At 38.4% G+C, this 23,871-nt stretch overlaps 1 protein-coding gene across 2 annotated transcripts in view; it reads left to right on the forward strand.

Annotated features, from left to right (window-relative positions):
- NCOA7 (nuclear receptor coactivator 7) overlaps window positions 1-23,871 on the forward strand; it is a 134,290-nt gene that overhangs the window by 48,505 nt on the left and 61,914 nt on the right. For both annotated transcript variants that reach the window (XM_045544305.1, XM_045544306.1), the window contains exon 3: window positions 11,391-11,611. In XM_045544305.1, the coding sequence (XP_045400261.1) occupies window positions 11,391-11,611 (221 nt within the window). The remainder of the gene's footprint in view (window positions 1-11,390; window positions 11,612-23,871) is intronic.

Below are 23,871 nucleotides of genomic sequence, written 5' to 3' on the forward strand. Positions count from 1 at the left end.
AGCATGGCCCAAACCAGGTTATTTTGGTAAATTAGGTTATCTGGGCTAGACAGGTTATGGAAGTGGGAGAAGAGGAGGCCTGGCTAGCAAAGGTGGTCTTGTTATGTACATGAAACCTCACTGGTAGCAGCCCTCAGAGAGCATAGATGGTAAATGTTTCTTTCAGGCCTTTACAGGTGTCAGACTCTCAGTTAATCTTTCCTAGAGCTGGACAAGGGAGGGCCTCTGAGAGAGCCTGGCTGCCGTCACGCAGATTCTGCACAGGTGCGAATCTCTCCCACCAAAGGCAGCTTTGCAGGGCTGCTTCTGTCAGCAGGCCCTCTGAACAGCCATCTCAAAATATGTCAAAGAAGTATATTTTGGGGTGAATTATTTTTATTTCGTTCACTAGAGTTTGATGTTCTCTGATTCTCCAACACCAGCGGGATACCCAACAGTGCAATTCAGTTTTGACATTAACCACTCAGCGTTAGCTTCAGACTCCGCAGATTTAAGGGCTCAGTCCCACAGGACTGCCCTCCCTTCAGATGCCATTCGTAAGTCCCAGGTCCCTAGACCACCCATACTTCTGTCCAACTTGGCTACAGATTTGGGGGTTCCTATGACCCCCTCCTCAGGTTTGATGTTTCACTAGAATGACTTGTGGCTCTCAGCAAAACACTTTACTTAACATTTGCAAGTTTATTATAAAGTACACACCTCAGGAACAGCCCGATGGAAGAGATGCGTAGGCCAAGACACATGCGATTCATGCCCTCTCCAGGTGCACCGCCCTCCCAGCACCACAATGTGTTCGTCAGCCCAGAAGCTCTCAGAACCTTGTCCTTTAAGGGTTTTTTGGGAGATTCCATTACATAATGTGTGGTTGATTAAATCACTGGCCATGGGTGAATCAACTCAATCTCCAGCCCCTCACCACTTTCCAGAAGTAGAGAGTAGGGACTGGAGCTGAAAGTTCCAACCTTCTAATCCTGGTTTGAGCTCTGGTGACCAACCCCCATCCTGAAGCTATCAAGGCACCTCCCTCCTCCCCAGCTTTGAGTCCTCTCATTAGAATACAAAAGGCACTCTCTTCACTCAAGAAATTCCAAGTGTTTTAGGCAGTCTGTGCCAGGAACCAGGGGACAAAGACCAAATACTGTCATGCTCAGCGAAACAACTTTAGGGCCATCACTGACCCCATGTAGTTCTGTAAGATTCTAACGGGGCTGAAGAATTCCTATCATCTAGTGATAGAATAGCTGTGGTAGCTATGCTAACGTCCTAGTGAAACACAGTACTCACATGTTTGTGGTGATGCTGGTGTAAACCTATTGCATTGCCAGTCATATGAAACTATAGCACATACAATCATGTGCAGTTCGTAATACTTGATAATAAACAACCATGTTTCTTGTTCATGTGTTTACTTCTTGTTATTTTAGAGTATACTCCTTCTACTTATATATATAAAAAAAGCTAACTGTAGGCCGGGCGTGGTGGCTCACGCCTGTAATCCTAGCACTCTGGGAGGCCGAGGCGGGTGGATCGCTCGAGGTCAGGAGTTCGAGACCAGCCTGAGCAAGAGCGAGACCCTGTCTCTACTAAAAATAGAAAGAAGTTATCTGGACATCTAAAAATATATATAGAAAAAAATTAGCCGGGCATGGTGGCACATGCCTGTAGTCCCAGCTACTAGGGAGGCTGAGGCAGAAGGATTGCTTGAGCCCAGGAGTTTGAGGTTGCTGTGAGCTAGGCTGACGCCATGGCACAATGGCCAGGGTGACAGAGCGAGACTGTGTCTCAAAAAGAAAAAGCTAACTGTAAAACAGCCTCAGGCAGATCCTTCAGGAGATTTTTCAGCAGGAGATGGCAGCTCCATGCATGTTATTGCCCCTGAAGACCTTCCAGTGGGACCCAGTGGGACAAGCTGTGGAGGTGGAAGACAGTAATATAGATCATCCTGACCCTGTGTAGGCTTAGACTAATGTGTCTTACTTTTTAACAAAGTTTAAAATGTAAAAAAAAATTAAAATTTTTAAAAATAGGAAAAAGCTTATAGAATAAGAATAAAAAGATCTTTGCCCATCTCTATTGAATAAGAAAATAACAAAAAGAGTAAAAAGAAAGAAAATATTTTTTGTACCGCTGTACAATGTGTGTTTTAAGCTGTGTTATTAAAAAAGAATCAAAAAGTTTAAAAAAATTAAAAAGTTGATAGAGTAAAAATGTTGCCATAAGCTAAGGTTAAATTATTATTGAAGAAAGAAAAATGTTAGTGTAGCTAAGTGTATGATGTTTATAAAGTCTACAGTAGTGTGTAATAATGTCCTAGGCCTTCACCTTCACTCGTCACTCACTCACTGACTCACCCAGAGCTATTTCCATTTATGGTTAAGTGCCCTATACAGGTTTACCATTTTTAAAATCTTTTATATTGTATTTTTACTGTACCTTTTCTATGTTTAAGTAAGTTTAGATACACAGATACTTACCATTGTGTTCCAGTTGCCTATAGTATTCAGTAATATGCCATATAGGTTTGTATCTTAGGAGCAATAGACCATACCATGTAGCCAAAGTGTGTAGTAGCTTATGCCATTCTAGGTTTGTGTAAACACACTCTGAGATGTTTACACAGTGGCGAAATCACCTAACAATACATTTCTTGGATCATATCCCCCTTGTTAAGCGACATGTGACTGTATTTACTTTTCATTATACCACAAGTATTCTTTGTGACTCTGATTTCAGACTTCTGACCCCAGAAGTGTAAGAGATTAAATAAATATGTGTTGTTTTAAGTCACCAAGTTTGTGGTAATTTGGTACAGCAGCCATAGGGGACTGATATATTCAGTTAGTTTAACTATATTAAATTAAGTAGGCCACATGCACAATACTATTGTAAAACAAAAGGGAATAAACAACTTCCAAATACTTTGTCACTTCTTAACATTTCTATTTGCAGATTTTGATTAATTTCTGTGTTGCTTTGTTTGTTAGCTTATTCTTGGTTAATAAGCAGTGAAATTCCTAATATGTAAATATCATATTTCTAGGATTTGCTGATTGCTCTTAGTACAACACAATTCTCTTCTTACCTGGAGCAAGTTCTCTTTTCTGGTTCTCTTTCTCAGTTTATAGCTGAGATATATATTACCGTTGTCTGCGCCACTGATTCCCCTATAACTTTTTCAGGTTGTGGCTCAGCATCCTGACTTTTAGAAAAGAGAACCAGACTCCCACATGGGGCCTCCTATATATTCAACAGAAGCCTGTTTAGTTTCATAAATACAAAGCAGACATTCCACACAGAGTGCATCCATTTTGCAGCGGTGTCATTGTAATCTTGTACTGGGGGGAATTTGTAAGGTTTTCTGAAATGTCTCCTAGGAACCCACCCTGAGGCTCCTCTGAGAGAGTGAGAATTTGCTTTTGAACATTTCTGGCACCTGCACTTTGGTTACCAGATTTCCCTAAGAATGCTGACCCCACCACTGTTTTAATAGTACAAGGAAATCCTAGAGAAGGGAAATTGCATTTTTTTGGTTTCCCGCTGATTGGCATTCTATTTATTGGCCATTATTAGAATGTGGTTGTTCCTTGAGGCCAAGGGAAATTCCGTTATGTGTAAATACACTCCTATGAGGATATATTGCTAGTTATTGAACTCAAAGCCAAAAGATCTCTTTTTCTAACTGTATTAGTTCTTTGAAACCAGAGTATTTTCATTTTAACTAATGAATTTCAGTTTTAGGAGTGGGAGGAATCTCATTATCACAATTAGAAAAAGTGAAAATAAGAATTTCCATCTCAAGGAATGACACTAGAATCAGGTGCATCTATAGATTTTTGCAGAGATCACTCCTAAATTTTTTGTTTTTATTTGACCATGATTCCAAGAGAGAATTTTCATTGAGTTGCTGTTTTAACTATTTTTATCCCCCTGCCTTTAAGTTTGATTTTATTTGACATATATTGTTAACACAGTTAGGGATTTTCAGTGGAAAATTTCAATAGAAAATCCAAACTTTATGAAATCACAAAATGAAATGAAATACAAGAATTGATGTTCTTCTGGAAATAATAAATAGCTTTGTGCTGCTGACTAAATTCATAGCAGAGTTAAATAAAATTTATGTACAATGAGAAAAGAATGTGAGCATATATTAATATTTGATATTTTTCAGATACCTCTTTGTTGTGTTATATTTGTTGTGCTTATATATGTTCTATCATTTACTTGGATTCTTAGCAATCCCCAAGTGAGAATGACAGCAGCAGGACATATTGGTAACTTGTGGTCATTGAGCTCTTACTGTAAACCAAGCACAGGTTACAAAAGTTAAGTTTTCTGTGTACTGTTTACTTTAATCTTCACAAAAACCCATTTAAGGCTATTATTTTTATTTCAAGGACAAGGAACCTGAGGTTTAGATTTAGTAACTGGCTCAAGGATACACCCAAGGAACAAAAGAGGATTCAAACACAAATGTTTCTGTTGAAAGGCTGAGCTCATTCCATTGTAGCACCCTTTTCCCTGAGTCTGGCGGTGACAAAAGTCAGAATTAGACAACCAGGAAAAAGCTGCCTAGACTCTGAAGGTCAGAACAGTACAATGACAAGATCGCAGCCAGGACAGCCAAGAACAAGAACCAGGAGAAGGTCCCTCTGAGGGAGATAGACCAGCTTTGCCAGCTCTGTCTGATGGAAAAAAAAAAGAGGTACAGGATTGCAGTCCAGGAACTCACTGCGATAGCTGGGCTCAGGAGAAAGAATAAACCATCCAATGAGATTTAGCAAAATGTTGCCATAGCTACAGATATTTAATTTTTGCTGTTGTTTATTGGCCTTAGAATTACAGAAGTAATATTATATGCTTGCTGTATAAAAAATTCAACACTGAATTATATAAATATAAAGTAAAAGTTCTTCTCTCCCCTTGCCGTTGACCAACCGTTTTCTCGTATATCCACCAAACCTACATACATATGTTACTGACCTCACGGTTCTTGGTCCCTGAGTCAATAGAAATTGGCACTAGAGCAAAAAAGGAACTTATACAAGCAAGGATTTATGAGGGGGAAGATTTTGCTTGAACAAAAGGGGAAACAGTGCTGGTTAAAGAGTGACCAGACTGGTTCTCTGCATAAAGGGCTGGGGAACTTGTAAAGGGTAGAGAAGTTTGATGCCAGCGTTGGAATTATAGCACGTAGGGGCAGAGTTTTGCTGGCAGTTGCCCATCCGGTGATCACGCTTCTTCATACATTGCATGTCTCATTAGCATGTAGAATCTCCACCCTTGGGTGTGATATTTAGGATTAAAATGAAGCAAAAGTTCTATGAGCAGTCAACTTTGGGCTTCATTTTAGCAGTAACCAGTCTGTGCTGGCTTTGACTGGGGCTGGTGGACCCCTGCTCCAATGTTTGCCACGTCCTGTTAAAGAAAACACAGCTACCTTTTATTGAAGCTGGGTGTTAAAATCATTTTCAAAGCTTTTGTTCAGTGTTGTAAGCAGACTTAAGCTTTGGCTCAAGGCTCAAGTAGTCATAGTCCACCTCCTATACTACCTCACATGTATAATTTGTATGTATTGTTGTTGGTTTGAGGGGTGGGGGTTACTTTATTTTCTTTTTCCCCACAAAAATGGAGTCATACTACAATACTGTTTTACAACTTTTTTCATGAAATAATGTTATATATACATCTTTGATGTTGTATTCTATTTCCCTACAGAGGTAATTTTAAGGAGAAATTTTGTATTAAAGAGGACTATTCTGCCCTCATGGTTGGTCAGTTTTGACATTTTCTCCTTTTTTTCCTGGAGCTATTAGCCCCTGATTATAGAACAGTGTTTTTTGTTATTGGTGGTAGTGGTTTGGTTTTTGTTTTTGTTTTGACAGCCTTTGTATACGCATGGTGCTCTGTCTTGACCTCTGGACTTTCCCAGAGCTGGATGTTCTGTAGTGGCAGGAAAATGTAATCAGAGTGAAACTTAGAGAAAACACGGGGAAGTGCAGGACTCCAGGGAAGGTTTAGTTTGGATTAAAAAAGAATTTTTTTTAACATCAAAACAGTTCTAACACATTTCCTAATCTTCTCGGCCAAGTATAAACTGTGAGAGCCAGGCAGGACCTTGAAAATCATGTTGCTTTTTGCTTTTGTTTACTTAGAAATCCCAGAGGGTTTATTATATTTCCAAAGTTCACACAAAGCTGATAACAGAGAAAGCCAAGCCCAGAACCTAGATGAGGGTTCAAATCTTCCTGTAAGGGTGCTCTCCATTGGAGCCCACTAGATTGTAAGGCCCCCAAATAGTTCATAGAATTTCCAAAGTCCCGTGGATTTTATTTTAAAGTCAAGATATACATATATGCCACATAACATATTTAGAATTTGCTCTTGGGAGACCCTGTGGCAATTGGCTGTAACCTCAACTAAACTGTGCCCTATGACCTTGGAAAATGGCTTGTCTTCAGCCTTCCTTTTCTTATCTGTAAAATAGCGATAAAGTTGCCTACCTCATTGGGCTTTTGTGAGGATAGGGTAATATATGTCAGGTACTTAGTGTGGGGCCTGGTTCCTTAGTCAACTCAGTAGTTGTTAGAAGAAAGCTCTTTCAAGAGTATTATTTGACAATATTTCTGTGTTAAATTATTCTTATAGTAGAAAAGAGAGTTCACGGACTATGCACATAATTTTTTGAACACCTATTGTACATGGTATGAAATTCCAAAGGTACAAACAAAATAAAATACAATGAGAAGTAATTTTTCTTAATCCTCCCCACCCCCTCCAATAACTTTTTTTTTCTGGAAACTTTTTTTTTTTTACTAGTTTTTTTGTGTACTCTTATAAACATACTCTGTGCATATACTCATTAAGTTTTAAATATTATTACTGTCTTCACCCTTCCCTCTAGGCTCTTGCTATAGCACTAAGGCTAATTGTAGCTCTAGGCCAGTACTGTCCAGTATTTTCTATGATGATAGAAGAGTTCTATGTGTGTTGTCCAATAAAGTATCTGCTATAAGTCTTTTTATAATTTCAAAATATTAAGGGAGTACAAATATTTTGTTACATGGATAGCTTCTATAATGCTTAAGTCAGGGCTATGAGTGTGCTCATCACTCCAATAGTGTTCATTGTACCTGTTAGGTAGGCTTATACCCCTCCCCACACACATGAGTCTTGAAATGTCTTCCTTATAACTGAAGAACAGAATTTTAAATTTTTATCTAATTTTAAATTTAATAACCATATGCAACTGGCTGGTGGCTACCATATTGAACAGTGCCATGCTAGATATTTTTGTCTATGGCACTTTTTTAAAAAACACATGTATCCCAAATTATAAAATTAAGGAAAGAGTCATATAAAATCACTAATTCAATATTAATTAAAGAAGTCTGCAGTTTAATACATTTTTAATTATATGTGGCTAATATATTTTCTTTTTAAATTAAGTACATAATTGAGAAGATGGGAGTTTATTTTTGAGAACGCACTGCTAATCAGAGAAAGCTGTGAAATGACAAGTTTGTAGGAGAGCAGGTCTCAACTAAATCAGAACATAGGCTTGTTTATCTATTCATTCATTTAAGAAATGTTTCTTGAGTACCTCATATGTGCCATGCACAAGCCCTGGGAGCCCAGCATTTAACAAAACAAATCCCTGCCTTCTTGAAGCGTTCACTCTAAGTGCTAATGAAAACCTCCTCATTTGGTGCCTCTTTCTGTTGCCTTCCAGCGATCTTAGGGAGCCAAGAAGGGACCTCTTACAGAGACTCAGAAACTTGCCCAAGGTGCTGGCTTTTGAGTACCAGTACAGCCAGTGCTCAAACTCTCCTATCCTTTAGTAAAGGAAAAAGCTTCAGAAGAAAACCAGTTTTCATTCAGCTATTAAAAATGAGTTCTTTAGTAGTATCACCTTATTCACTTCTTCAGTCAGTCTACTAACTCTGGGCTGGGACACTACTAGGGAAAAAATGGGGTATGTGTGTATTCTACAAGTGCCTGCCCCATTTTAATATAAATAAGCCAAGAGATTCCAGAATTAAAAATCCCTTTACTCTTCCATTATGGGAAGATATAAATAAGAAGCTCAAGTCACCATGTTGAGCCACATTCCCTCACTCTTCTGCCCTTGGGGAAGGTCTGAAGGTTAACCTTCTCTACTGACTTTTTCGTATTCTCTCCCCCAAACAATGACTGCTTCTTAGTGTTAGCATTGCATTTAATTTAAGTCTTATTCTTTGTACTGTCTGCATTTTGAAAATTTTCTAGCATGAACACATATTATTTTCATAATAAAACAAGAATAATAAATAATATTGTAAAAAGCAATCCAGGCAGAAAGATGGTGAAAGGCTGTTGTGACCAGTGGGAACAGAGAAGTGGCAGGCCGCCTTTACAGTAGTAGGAGGGGCTTGAATTGAAAACACTTGTTTTATGCAATTGTGATCTATTTTAAAGAATGACAAGTATAGCATAACAAAATAAAGGTTTGAGTGGTTTTTTTTTCACTTGTACTCATAGCAATCAAATATTAAATGTATTTCATTATTTTTCAATTACTCATCTGTTTAAGATGATTTGCCAAGTATTTTTTTTACTCCACAATATAAATAAGTATATATTTGGAGTCATTAAAATGTTTAAATGTAATAAAGGAAGTTCATTTTTCTGCAAGACTTTTTTTCCAGTTTACCTTAATTTCGTGATAACAAATCGTTATTGTGAGAATGTCTTACCAAGATAGATACATAAATGAAAAACCAAAAGAGAAACTTTAAAAAATAAAAGCCCTAAAAAGGAATGTTTGAAGAGCATTCACTATACCACATTCATCAGATTGACAGTTATTTGCCTTTGGAAAAGGTGTTAAAAGTGTGTTTCTATGCTTGGAAGGATTTTGCAGAGGGCTTCTAGAAACACATCTGATATCAGGTTGTAAGATCGAAATGTTCCAGTTGTATGGATAACCTCTAGAGAAACAAACTCCCGTGAGTACCCTAGTCAAAACAAAATGTAGCTGATTGTAGAATTTCTAAAGTGTCAAATTGTACTCTGTTTGCTGTTAAGCTAGTTTGGTATTGCTATTTTGTAGCATTTTTTCTGAGGTAACAACTACTGTTGGCTGTATGTGTTGACAATAATGGTCTGTGTGGAAAGGGGGGGAAATGAATAAAACAATAAAACAATGTATCCCATTTTGTTATTTCCATGTGTGAAAATCAGTCTCTAATGAGATGTCCCCAAACAGTGCTGCCTTCATCAAAACACATGCCCTAGATCTGAGTGAGTTTAATTATCGTGGGGACAGTGAAATGAGGACAGTTAAATCAATTTAAAATGGAAAAATTCAAAAGATTAAGAAGCAGCATATCTCAGGCTGCATAGAACTAAATTTTGACATCTCTTTTCTCCTAGAAGGAATTATTTTTGGAAGGGGGCAAATGGGTTCATCTTAAACATATTTTTGATCAGCTAGTATATCAGAACAAGATCAGTGCATCCATAGCCAGCATTTTGGATAAAGAGATCAGCTCTTTGCATAAACAAACCTCCCTATGTAAAGAGATGATCTCTGTATGGTATTTAGGTTGCTGCGTGTTAATTTCAGCCTGAAACAGGAATTTTGATCAGGAGAGAAAGTTTTATTAGGGGCAGTATCTGACTCAACCTTGCAAAGAGCCACCTACTCTTTTACCAGAAAAACAATTCAAAATCTGAGGATAGAAAATAAAAACATGTTTACTTAAAATAATCCCTTTTTATGTGTCTCTAATTTTATTTGGTTTGTGATTTTTTTATTGTTTTTTTTTTTTTTTGCTGTTATTTTAAACAAACATAAAAAGATAGCTAAACTAAGAGATGGGGAGTATATTCATCTTTGACTTTTTTCTAGCTGTCCTGTCTCTTAGGCTATATACTCATTTATTAGCAAATGAAAATCTAAGAACCTGGCTGCTCAGTGTTCAGTAAATAACAGCCTAGTTGAAATATCTTGTTGGAATAGTGGAACCTTATCCCAAAAACTGAATGTTGTATATCTTACCATGCTTAGTTGTCACGTCAGGATATGATTGTATTAGGGAATATTTTACTATTTCTGTTTCTGATTGTTTTGTGTTATATGTTGTCATACGATATCTCAGTCCCCAAAAAAGACCCTGTTAGATGACTAAGGAAGTACAATTATCACCATTTAATGTATGAGAAAACAGAGGCTCAAGGAGTTGGACTCTTAGCTGAGGTCAGAGCTCTCTTAAGAGTCACAGCCTCAGGGAGGGACCTCTCTGGACTGTCAGATTGATTCGCCCAACATCACAGAGCAGTGCAGCAAAAAATGAAACCTTAGTTCCTGTAGTATCCTACAGTTATCTCATTTTCCTACACAAACATTTTCTTATCCATTGCCCAACATCAAATTATATAGATGCTCAAGAGGGCAAAGGAAATAGAAATGTGTAAGAGAAAACTATGCCTAGAAACTTTCTATCTAGACACAGGGCAAAGGATCCTAATTGAAAAAAATATTTATATATGAGCAGAGTGCCACATATATTAGAGGCCAAGATCTTTGTTCTCAAAGAGTTTACGTTTTTGGTAAGGCAAAAAACATTCTCAAGGACTAGCAAGGACAGAGTGACGCATCAATTAATTACAGAGTGATGCATCAATTGGAAAATATTTTTAATCATTGGATTTCAATGAATTATGATAAACTTCATCTCTTACACATCTTTGACTCAGAAGTAAAGAAAGCATCAAAAGTTAAGTAATGTATCAGTCAACTATCAGAAATCATAATGATAATTATATATTGTCATAACATTTTCTATCTCAGGAAAATGAGCCCTTTTTTCAGTACCATTGTCATATGTATAAAGGAAAAGAGTTATGCAGACCTGATTTAGTTCACACCTTGCCAAATCTTTCTAATCAGCATGTGAGCTGTTTATAGAGGACTTGTTTTTACAAATGTGCTTGCCCATCAGTCCAAATGTAACATTGAAAACCAGAAGCACTATTTTTTTAAAATGTAATCCTCCAAATATGACATTTTAGTGAGGTTACTATATATCTTGATTTTAAAAAATACTCAACATTTAATAGCCTATAGAAGCATCTCATTTTTCCTTAGGCCTAGAGCCTTTTCCTTTAATTTTCTGAGACATAGTGTTGAGGATATAAAATTAAGGTAAAGTCCACAAATTGCCACATAAGAATATGTAAATGATTAGAAAAGGAAAAAATAACAGGAAAATGTAATGAACAATATTATAAGGGAAGTGTTTCCTCTATCAGTTAATTAGTTTTCAAAGCCCAACTGCATGAAATTAATATGATTCCTACCAGCAAATTATTTCTCCAATGTTTTTCCTTTTTTTCTTTACTCCTAGATTGAAAAAGAAAAAACAAGCCAAACAAAATGCAGAAACAGCCTCAGCTATAGCTACAAGGACTCATACTGGGAAAGAAGATGCTAATACAGTCATTCTAGAAAAAGACAAGAGCAATATTGCTGTGGAAGAGGAATATATTACTGAGGAGAAAAAAAAGAGAAAAACTAATCAGTTAAAGGAGATCAGACGTACAGAACTAAAGAGATATTATAGTATTGGTGAGTATTGGCACTATTGTAGTATTTTCATTTTAAAAATCTCTAAAGAATTTTAAAAGATTATAAGTTATAAGTGAGCATGCTAATAACAGTTTATTGAGCAGCTACTACATGCCCTGGGCCCTTGGTTTATATACATAATCTTACATAAAGGGATCACAATGAAATTATGTTGTCTTGTTCACCTTTGTGTTCCCAGCATGTAGCACAGTCCCTAGGACATATTGCATGCTAATAAAAATGTATCTAATGAATGGTCACTTTCCCTTTATGGGAAATATGTATTTTCCTTAATATATATAGACATGTCCATGAATACGTTGATAGAAATGCTTGCACTTTTTGGTAATAGAAAATGGAGGGGACATGGCCTAGCATCTGTCAGTTAAAAAGAAAAAAAAAGCAAGCACTTGGGAGTTTTAGTTAAAGGGAATCTTAAAATGAGTCCACAGTGTTATATAGTTTCTCAGAATAGCTGTTGAATCTGAAACTGCATTAGCAGAAGTTGGCATATCTAGCTTTACTTGGATCATCCATCTCACTCCTACTGTCTTATCACATACCGGCCTGGAGTATATTCCAAAGTGAATGCAAATGAAATAAATAAAGGGTACCGGTAGTCAGGACTTGACGTGGCTGGCACACAGGTTATGGCATACTCAAGACTGCTAGACAAAGGGAGAGAAAATTGAGGGAGGTCTCTGAGAACGTACTGCAAATATAGTGTATGAAATGTGGTCATGTAGCAGAGCAATGAGACTGATTCTGGAGGGCCCTAAACGTGGTCTCTAAGTTAGTGCCAAAGTTACTGGAAAACATATCTTGTGTCCATGCTTAATGTCACTTTCTAACAGTGCTCTAAAGATAAAATGGACTGCTCTTGAGTTGGCAATGAGTGCTGCCTTGCTGACATGGCTCCTGCACGGGCAGATGAGCTAGCTGCAGCCAAAAGCATGTGGTTTGTAGCATTACAGTGGGCTAAGATGCTTGCATAATGTATTACATATCTTAATGGATGCTTTTAATCTCAAGCCATTCAGTATTTTATAAAAAGCTATAACCGTTAACAAAGGGAAAGAGACTTGCGTTGTTAATAAGTTTTCTCCTAAAATTTAAAGTATTGTGTGTTATTCCTTATTTCCAAAAAGAGGAAGGGTGGGGGGATTAAGGAAAATTGCATTTCACATCGTCTTTTACACCCGACTTCTTGCTGCATTCAGACAGCTTTCCAATGTGGTGTACTCTGTTGAATGTGTAATGCCTAGTCTAAAACAATACCCTTCTCTCTTTACCAGACCTTCTATTACTTGGCTTAACCAAATCGGCTCAGTCATTCCTTCTGGGAAGTTGTCCCTGTCCCTGGCTAGGTTAGACTTCCCTTATGTATCGTTATCATGGATTTATCTGATTCCCTGTGTACAGGGAGGGGTGACTTAGCCTATAGCATTGGCTTTGTGTAGTATCTGCAGCATTACGCGTGCTCTTTAAATGTGTGTTGAAGGGAAGAATTAATACATAGATGAATGAATACTCTGTTTTTATTTGTTTGAATTTCGTGAAAATTCTGGAATGATATAGGTGACAGTGTAGTCATTGGGTAAGAATTATCTTGTAGTTTAATTTGGTAGCAATAATTAAAGAAATGCCTTTATAGCACATGATGTCTCAGGACTGATAATGATAGCAACTGGTTTGGACGTTTGAGACATTTCCTCAGGAGAATTCAGCGCTTTGATAAGACCTCTGGGTGGGCCATTGAATTCGGCATTCTTTGGCCCTTTCCAAATCTGATGTGGGTGACCAACTCCCATCCGGGCTGGCTGGTTTGCTTGATCTCGCAGGGTCTGCCTGGTGTTTTCCCCAGGCTCCCGGCCCGGGATGCTGTTCTCTGCCACCAGGGGGGGGCATCAGACCTCAAGTTACAGATGGAGTCAGGTCCAGTTCTCTGCTACTTTTGGTGGCTCTAGTCAGGGTGGGAGAACAGAGAGGAAAATGGGAGGATCTTGTTGGCCTGAGGAGGATTTGAACTTTATCCTGTAGCCTCTGGGGGGCCAGTGGAGGAGAATTTCAATACGAAATGGCAGTCCCTACTTTTTCTTTGCTATACATTTTTGTTTCCATTAACTCTGCCATGAAGGTGACAGGACAAAGGCAGGCTGACTGGTCTGACACTGCGGCTGCAGGAAAGGGCACACTGACGAGAGATTTTGCTCACGGAAATGGCAATATTTGGTACCCAGCATGGTGTGTGAGGGAGAAAGGGAACAGAGTAAAAAACTGACAAACTAGGAAGCTCAAGGAGAAAGGAAGGTAATGAATTTGTGTTTGGAGAGGTTTTTGAGATGCCAAGTAAATTTGTCTAGAGAGACTTAGATTTCAGGTGAAGAGCCCACAGATTGCTACTTACAGGCGTGAGCTGAATCCGTATGTGTAAAAAAAAAAAGTAATCCAGGGAACACAGAGTCAAAATGAAACGTTACTGGACAACAAATGATAATTAATATATGTATAGAGAAAAAGACCACAAAGATATTTAACAATATGTTGATATTTGTTTTCTCTGGGTACAGAAATTGCAAGGGAGTTTGTTTTCTTTCTTTTTTCTTTTTTCTTTTTTTGCGTATTATACATTGTGTAGTTATTTTTAATATTAATAATCTGGAAATATAGAAAACAGAATAAAGGCAAGGGCTTTGCAAAAACAACATTAAACAGACATAAAGGTCTATAAGCAATGTGCAAGAAAGTAATTACTTTTTGTAGGTATCTGTTCCACATCTATTACATTACCTGCCTAATCTAAAGAAGCATATTTTAAAAAGGAAATGTTTTCACTTGTTGAATTAGGCTTATCTGTGCCTCCCTTAAGCCTTGGGTAATAATCCATTGCTATCTCCTGACACTTAGAAAAACACAACACTTAAGATAGTGATAAAGGATGTTATGGAACGATTGAGTCACTAGAATTGCCTGATTGTAGCAACATGGTACTGATTTTAAAAATGTTTTGTTTTTGAAGGGAGAGTAGGAGAAAGGAAGTGTAGTAATAACTCTGAAGCAGATGGCATCAGATAACTCTAGATCCAGCACCTAGTGCAGCACCTGGCACATAATAAGCATCAACAAAAGCTTCTAGAATAAGTGAACTCAACCCGTCTGTGCTTGCATTTGTATTTACTCATATAAATAGAGGACTCCTTTTTCATTTATTCTGTTTATTTATGTAAACTCTTAAGGAATTATTTGGTAATAATATGTCTTAATATATTTTTCAATATTAGCTATTAACTTAAATTTGATACAAGTACGTTGGGATGTCTATAAATGTGTCAAAAATGGTTTGGTCTGTATTACAGTATCAAAATATATTAAATTGGCATGAATTATATCACAGGATACTTTTATATTAAAGGATTGCATTTTCCTTGATCTTAGAATGGTGCACTTCTTTGCTTCTAAGAACGTGGAGATAGGAATGGGAATTTTACAAACGTGGGTAACATTTCAGTGTAGGGAAGTTCTTCAGTTGAAGCATAGTTATGAAGTCATAAGATTGAAAAGTGATGGAGACATTTTATAAATAAGGTAGACAAGCCTAAATTGGAATAAAATACATTATTGTGACTGTGTAATGTTCTAATAGAAAAGGTTAATACCAAGAATCCTGTATAGTAAAGTAGAAATTTTAAGAAAATTGTAATTGCGAGGTCATAAAAATAACAAACACAAAGGACTTCAATAGGAATATGGCTAGTTTTGTGATTATCGTAGTCAGATTTATTTAAACGGAACCTCTGCATTATAAAGAATGAATTTAGCTTTCTGTAATAAATCTCTAATGTCTATATGAATCATCTTAAATCATAGGTTTCCCTCCTGAATTCAAAAGAAACTTACCAAGAAAAAAACAAATGTAACTCTATCCTTTTCCTTTGCTATACATTTTTGTTTTTCACGACATGAAAGTAAACAACTACTGAGTTATTTCCCACAAAAGCAATCCTGACACTTTTCCATACACAGATTACTTTTTCTTAGAGCTTTTGTGTAACCACATGTATGAAGATTTTATATCTATCATTAATCTTTGTTTCACATAGCAAGTTCAGAAAGCCAAGATTATATTATTTTGGTAAGTTAATTTCCAAACACAAGTAGGTAAAGTCACAAATGTAGAATGGGTTTGCTCTTCTGTTTAAAAGTAGTGATCATTCTGGTACTTTAGATCTCAAAGAGTCAAAGAATCCAAAATTAAAATGGATTTTCATGGAGAAATAGGATGTCAAGAACCTAATATTTTCTTTTTAATCAAGCAGAATGAGCTTAAGGGATTTGAGTATAAGATAAATTGAGATTATTAGGATGAAAATAGGCCTGTGCTTCTTGGGACTATCAAGGCAGTCAGACTGATGTTTTAGTGATGTCATACCAGTGAACACCTAGGCAATGAGCAGGACAACCCTGAAAGGTATCTCCAGAATGCATGGAATGTGGCCAAGGAATGAAACTGATAAGAGAGAAGATGACAGAAATAGGAGGCGTGAATGAAGACTCTAAGAGTCAAAGGTGTTCTTGGAGAAAAGGCCAAAACAATAGAAGCAGTAATCAAAGGCAGTATCAGATTAGAAGAATGCTGTTGTAAGCTGAAACTCATACTTAAGTGTAGAAATCAAAAGATCTTATTATATTTAGGCAGAATTTAGGGGGAAACTTGGCACTTTGATAAACTGTAGCAGATGTTTACAGATCCTGGGTAAATGGTAAAGACAAAAATTTTTTTAAAAGTTACCTACAAAGGAGCAAAGAGGAGAGTCAGTCTCCATGGCAGTGAAACACCAGAGGAATTAAAATGTTTTCCAGAGTTGTGCTGTGAAAGTTGTTTTTCAGATTCAAAGACAACCAAACATTCTTGGACATACAAGATCTCAGAAAGACACCTCATGCGTCATAGATTGCCTGAAACAAATTTATGGAGGAGGAGGGATGTTCTTGTCTGCGACATGTCAAAATCTAGGCCTGAAAAATAAATAAGTCATTTTATGAAAGAATTGGTAGTAAGCATTGTAACTAATTAAACATAAAATTAAAAATACATAATCATTGTAATTATGGTCATAAGCATGAATATAAAAGGCACCATAATTCTTAAAACCCAAGATCTGACACCTCCCAATTACATAGTAATTAACTAGTTTTATAATTCTTAGATTAACAAATACTGAGAAATGGAAGTAGAAAGAGAGCAAAGAGAGTAAGCACCTTAAATAGGAGGAAGTCCAAATATCAAATGCTGCAGACCCTCCAGCCCCACAGCATTTATTCCTATTTTATAATCTGAACAACCTAATTTCTTGGTTGCCATTCTTGGCAGTTAGTGAACACCTGAGACATAAAATAGACACATGGGGTAGAGAGAAGTTTCTATTTCTCATGACTTGGAAGCTCCATAAGCCTCCAGAGGAGATTCTGGGTCATTCTTGGGCCTCCATAGACTGTTGTTGCTCTTTCTCTCTTCTCTGCTCTATTTTCGACAGTATCACTGGTGACATTTTCATCCACACTGTTTGCAAAAACTCAAAATATCAACAATGCGGTAAACATTGTTCTATAGAAAATATGTTCCAAAGGGGAAAATGGATTTATAGTCTAGAATTTCAGTTATATTTCCTTAGAAACTCTGGTAGTTAGGGAGTAGGAATGTCTACAGCTAAGTAGCTCTGAAACAAACACCCCTGGCTGTGATTATACCAGCTTTGGCACAAGGGACACTCCTGCCCTGACCTCTCTCAGCCCCAGCACTCCCCGTTAACACACGTTTTCTTATCATTGGTGGAACAGAAAGGTACAGTCACTGAACCAAGCGGCTGTGTCTTAAGAAACCCATCGTGCTACGTATGAGCTTCACCTCAAAGTCTAGTCCCATTGTGACCATAGTGGTCTGCATAATGCAAATCTCATTCCCTGATTGATCTGTCTTGTTTGCTTGCATTATGAAAAAATCTCACTGTAAGAGAAATGTCCAAACGTGGTTTGGGCCAAGGGTAAGACAGCAGATTAGACTAAATATGCTCAGTGTTTTTAAGCTTTGAAAAGTCAAATTAGAGGTAAACTGGGGAGGGTGCAAGAGAAAAAGAGTCTAACCCTGTGATCACGATGAGTGAAATAAAGCATCTAGCCCACAGGGGACACTCCTCCCCAGTAGGTTCTTTCTGCTCTTCCTCATGCCTGGTGTTGCTTCTCTTCTCCTTCCTACCTGCTCTCCCACCCTCCAAAATACTCTTTTCAAAATTTTAAAATGGCTTTTTATAAGAAAATGGACCTAACTGGGCAAATTTACACTTTAGAAGAAAATATAGGGAATATAAAAGCCAATTTCATATGAATCAAACCTATGTGTGCCCATTGTCTTAGTCCATTCTGGCTGCTGTGGCAGGTGCTGTATGACACCTTCTTCCGTGTCAGAGGTTCAAATACAAAGGTCGTATGGAGTACAAAGTTCATTCTTCCCTGACACATTTTTTTTATTGTAAGAGCTTATAATGTAGATTTTCCAGAAGTTACCCTTAATGTGCTAAATAACAGTATTGAATATTTTAATTGCACTTTTTACCTTGTCAGGACAATAATCTCAGATGTATGCATCTCTGCAGAGAATAGTGTTTTCTTGAAGCAAATACAAGTCCTATATTTTCTTCAGAGACATTTATGACTTTATTTTTTATTATTAAATCCTTAATCCATCCGCACTGATTTGAGAACCCCCTAAACTTTTCTCCAAATCTTATCCAATGTTTGATAATCCTTAAAGTTCCTGAGCCCTTACTCTGCACATTGCAGAGTGCTTTTTCTGAATTGCCTTTTCAAGTGTTTACAGTAACTTTTTGGGGTCCATGGCACCCCCATTTTACATGCTGGGAAACTGTCTTTGCTTAAGTAAAGTCACTTGCCAAGGTCACCCACTGAGCAAGGGGCAGACCAGGACTCTCATTCACATCTGTGTGATGCCAAAACCTCCCATCTAACCTGAAGTTACATGATATTTATGGCAAAAAAAACCCAGCCTTTTCTCACTGATTTGTAATGGTGCTTTTATTTTACACTAAATTCCTATTTTTTAGTTATGTCACCACAATGTTTTGATTGCTATGGTGTTATAAAAATGTGTATTAACATCAGTAGAGTGTTCCTAGCCTCACTTATCTTTTAAAAATATTTTTGGATAGTCTTATGTATTATTGAATAATTTTTTGAATTCTTAACATTTTTATGGTAATGTTGGTGCTATAAGTAGAAAATTCATCTGCTAATAATCACATTTTGTATACGTTTTTAGTATTTAAAACTCTTACCTGTTGCTTTGACTGGAGACTTCAGAGCAAGGTTGGGTATAAACCGTAAAGTAATATTGATTGTGTTTTACCTTAAAAAAAATTGCTTCTGGTTTCTGATATAAAAGCTCACCTCAATTTATACAAGTACCCTTCAGGAGAGTTTAGGGTAGTGCTCAATTTCTCCAGAGATCATTGATGCGCGTGTGGGTGCCTGCAGTGCATCTGTGCCCAGTTGTTGCTTTGCAGCTCTGTGCCTGGGCCAGGTGGCGTCCAACGAATGGCAGGAATTCCCTCTTCATCCTCTGGGTTTCCAGACTACCTCCATTATATTTGTAGTGTTTCTGCTTTTATCTCCACTGCAAAGTTTTTTCTTTATGACGTTAAATACTTGTGGTCTGGCCTCAGGTCACGTAAGCTTAGCCTCTGTGCTGTAATTCAGTGACGTGGAGATACCATGCCCAGAAGCCTTAAAAGCTTTGCTGGAATTGTTCTCAGGCACTCGCCTTCCACTGCACAATCGGAACTAAAGGAAGATGGTGGAGCTTGTGCAGTGTCTGGGGGTATCTTTCCTTCTGCTCACCTGGAATCTTTCTTCCATAAATCTAGGGGCAGGGCTCACCAGTCCTTAGTTCCATAATTAACCAGCTACTGGAGACCTGGTGATATCATGAAGTCATTCAGTTTCATTTCTATGGGGAAGTTGCTTTTGTGTATATAAATATACACACACGCACACACACACACATATATATATATACACACACACATACACACACGCACACTCTTTAGTATTGTATCGCTTTTTTAGAAGCATATTTCTAATATCAAAAAATAACTAAAATTTCTTCATCATGTTAAGTTCACTCTAAGTTTTCTAACAGTTGGGTGTTTGGTTTTTTTTTTAATTTTGTACTTTAAAAAAATACAATATTGGCTGTTTAATTTCATCAAATGCTTTTTGGGCATGTATCAAAGTGATCAGACTTGGTTTTTCTCCTTTAAACAATTTGTAATAATCATATGGATATTATATCACTGCTGCATTTATGGAATGAAACCTTTCTGCTCATGGTTTATAATTTTTTTAACACTGTTCAAATTGCTATTATGTTGACTACATTATTTTTTTTTTTTTTTTTTTTTTTTTTTTTTGAGACAGAGTGTCACTTTGTTGCCCGGGCTAGAGTGAGTGCCGTGGCATCAGCCTAGCTCACAGCAACCTCAGACTCCTGGGCTTAAAGCGATCCTACTGCCTCAGCCTCCCTAGTAGCTGGGACTACAGGCATGAGCCACCATGCCCGGCTAATTTTTTTGTATATATATTTTTTAGTTGGCCAGATAATTTCTTTCTATTTTTAGTAGAGACGGGGTCTCACTCTTGCTCAGGCTGGTCTCGAACTCCTGACCTCAAGCGATCCACCCGCCTCGGCCTCCCAGAGCTAGGATTACAGGCGTGAGCCACCGCGCCCGGCCCCTACATTATTAATAATAACAGCATTTGATACAGTTACTCTGTGCCAGACTCTGAGATTAACACTTTATTCATCATCTAATTTTCTCAACAACATTATGAGATAGTAATTCATTTTGTAGATGACAGAGCAATGCACAAAGATTTCAAGTAACTTGCTCAATGTCACATAGCTATGAAAATGTGTCAGTGTTGCTAGTCCAACCCAGCTCATTTTGCCCTGAAGCAAATTATAATCAGAAAGATGATTGGTGACCTAAAGGAGATGGCACATGATCTGATTGTGTGGTTGTTATCTTCAAACTGTCGTAGCTTAATGCATCAGTTTCCAGTATAGGGACATGCTTCTCATTGGAAACAGATTCTCCTGTTCATAAATCAGGGTACCCCTTTCTGAGAAAAATCTAGAGAGACAGACAATTTTTGCCTCTATTGGATGCCATGGAAACCATCTTCTCTCTTTAGATGAGGGGTTGATGGTACTGTGCTGCTGGCCTCACATAACCCATTCAGACAGCCTTGTAATAGAGATAGGTGGAACGGGGAGAGTTGATTGTTCACCAGGAATAAGGAAAGGAGACACATACACTCAGTAAGTGTAAGCCCAGCACACATTTGGTCCTGATATAATTTGAAAACCTGATAATTTTCAAAAGTTCTGTTTATGCTTATTCAGGTAATTGATAATAACAGGAAAAAAAGGCTATATACAGTTTCTGTCTGTCCTTCCTATATCTGTAGAAATTATGGAATCAAGATCCAGGGAATGCACAGGTGTCTCTTCTGTTTCTGTTTTCAAGCACCGTAATGAAGCCTGTCCAATGTCCTGACTTCACCCTTTCCTCGGTAGTCTGTGACAGGAGCCAGGTGCTCAGGTTTGAAAGATATTAGTACTGAATCATTCTTGACAGTTTTTCTCAGATCCGGAATATCTAGCCAGTCCTGCATTCCGTAACACCCCCTAGCACACACTCTGTCCACATCTTACATCACTACTTGAATCCTCAAATATCCTCTTGTTGAATCTCAACCTCTTTTCTTGACTTTTCTTGCAAATCTGTTCTCCATTTGTGGTAGGCAGGGTAATCGGCCCCGAAAGATGCCCATGGCCTAATTCCTGAAACCTGTTAGGTTACATGGCAAAGGTGCATCAAGGTCGTGGATGGAATTGAGGTTGCCAATCAGCCGACCTTAAGGAGATCTGCCTGGATTATCAAGGTGGCTCAGTGTAATCACAAGGGTCCTTAAAAGTGAAAGAGGGTGACAGGAGAGAGACGGCTAGACAAGTGGCAGTGTGAGACTCTGCAGATGGAGGAAGGGCCTTGAGCCAAGGAAAGCAGCCTGCTGCCGGGAGGCAGGAAAGGCAAGGCAACCGATCCTCCCCTAGCGCCTCCAGAAGGAAAGCGGTGAGACCTATGCCAGACTTCTAACCTACACAATTATTCAGATAATAAATCTGTGTTAATTTTTACTTTTGAGCCACTAAATCTGTGATGATTTGTTACAGCAGCAATAGGAAACTAGTTTACTATGCTGTTCTCTCCTCCAGCGTCTCTCTGTCCCCCCACCACCTACCACTGGCCTAGCTCCCTGCATCTTCTACAGGTGGCCACTACAGTGGTGTATTTGCTTACTCTTTACGTGACTGTCACCCTGGTGTTGAGACCCCACCCCTGGGTGAACCCTTATTGTTGTGTAGCTTCTTAATGTTCACACTACTGAAACCTTATCTTTGCCATAGTAACTCTTCCAAATTTCACTCCCTCTTACTCCCCCAGGCCTGTCTTCACCCTGTTAGTTTTAGCAGAGGATCTCACCCCTCCTCCACTGATAGGGTTGACACCATGTCTTGAGCTCCCTGCACTGTCAGGAACTCTCTATGACATCCAGTCCATCCCAGGTTTGCGTCTCTGGGCCTCTGTGTAGCATCTGGCAGTGTCAACAGCTCCCTTTAAGGGTTTTCCATGGCCTCTGTGACCTTACATTCATTTTCTCATCTCTCTAATTGCTTTTCCCCTTCTATTGCCATTTTTTTTTCCACTCCTTAAATCTAAGCCTTCCTTAGGTTCCATTCTTCAGAGGTCACCACTACCAGGGGTTCCTTCCCATCTGGCCATCACGCCCCTCCAGGCCCCAGGCATCCTGCTGGATGGCACCTTCTGTTAGTCCTAGTGCACACGGAGAGAGGAATCTTCTTTCAGTGCACTTGTGTCTGTGATCTTCTCAGATGCAGGAGCCAGGAGCCTGTGTTCCGGGCACTCTAGGCCCTCTTACGGGTGGGAAGGGAGGTGGCAGGGCACCAAGATGCGCTTGGGTTGAGGTCAATGCAGTGAACCAGCTCCCACCTCCAGAATTTGTGCAGTGTAAAGTGGGCTAGGCTGAAGGGCTTGTGTTTCATTCCTCTGGGGTTTTTGTCGCTTTTGTCACAAGTACTTCCTTATTGGACCGGGATGCAGTTCATACAGCCAGAGTGGCTTCTGAGGAGCACCTGGCCAACTTTCCCCTCTGGCAGTACATTTGCTTCAGGTTCCTGTAAACAGAGGGAGGGCCAGGATTTGGGCAGGTATAAAGGCCTGTGAGGAGGCCTGGAGCTGGAAGTGGGAGTGTCAGTGTCACTGAGAGACACTTACAACCTTGGGATGGTCATGGGTCCTCACCTAAAACACTGGAGGTGGAGCCCCATCCTGAAGCGCAGCAGAGCGGTCCTTTCCCACGGCAGCTCACGTGTCTTCCTGGCTCTCTCCGGGGCCAGAAACCTCTCCAGTGCTTTGCGGACTGTGTGCTGCAGAACGCGTCCTGGTAAGACATTAAAGACTTCACGCATTGGGACATATAATTGGCCATCTTTACAACTCACTGCAAAAAAGTATTTAGGAAGCAATGTGAAACCTTACTTTGGGCTATAATGAAATTAAATTAGATCCTTATAATTTGCCAGTTGCTTCTCTGCTTTCCGTATTGAGCTGACTGTAAAACATGGTGTTCGATTTGTGGCTTTGACGGGTGCATATGACTTGCCCAGTGTGATGTTAAATCAGCGAAAAAAAAGTGTTACTTACAGTCAAACAGATCAGGCTCATTGCTATATACCAGGAAGTTTATTCAACCATATATACCAGGTATCATATTAAGGCACAGGACATTCAAAGATGGGTACATCATGGTCATTACCTCCAAGATCTCAAAATCTTAGACTCTGAAGGGAAGGTATTTTTTTTTTCCTTTAGTAATATTACATGATTGACATTTTTCTAGCCTACCCACCTGCACCAATGGAAGGTAATTTAATTTTTTACTAATTCCAGCATACATAGTTAAATTTATCCTGAAAGGTTCAGCCAGCACACATTTTTTGTTTTTGCAGTTGGACAAGATGTAAACTCCCATGTGTTGGTGGCTTAAAGTAGTGTTCCCCATTGGGACCAGAGATAGCTACAGCTTATGGAAGGGTGTGCACA

Source organism: Lemur catta, chromosome 2, assembly GCF_020740605.2.
Source record: "Lemur catta isolate mLemCat1 chromosome 2, mLemCat1.pri, whole genome shotgun sequence".
Lineage (NCBI taxonomy): Eukaryota > Metazoa > Chordata > Mammalia > Primates > Lemuridae > Lemur > Lemur catta.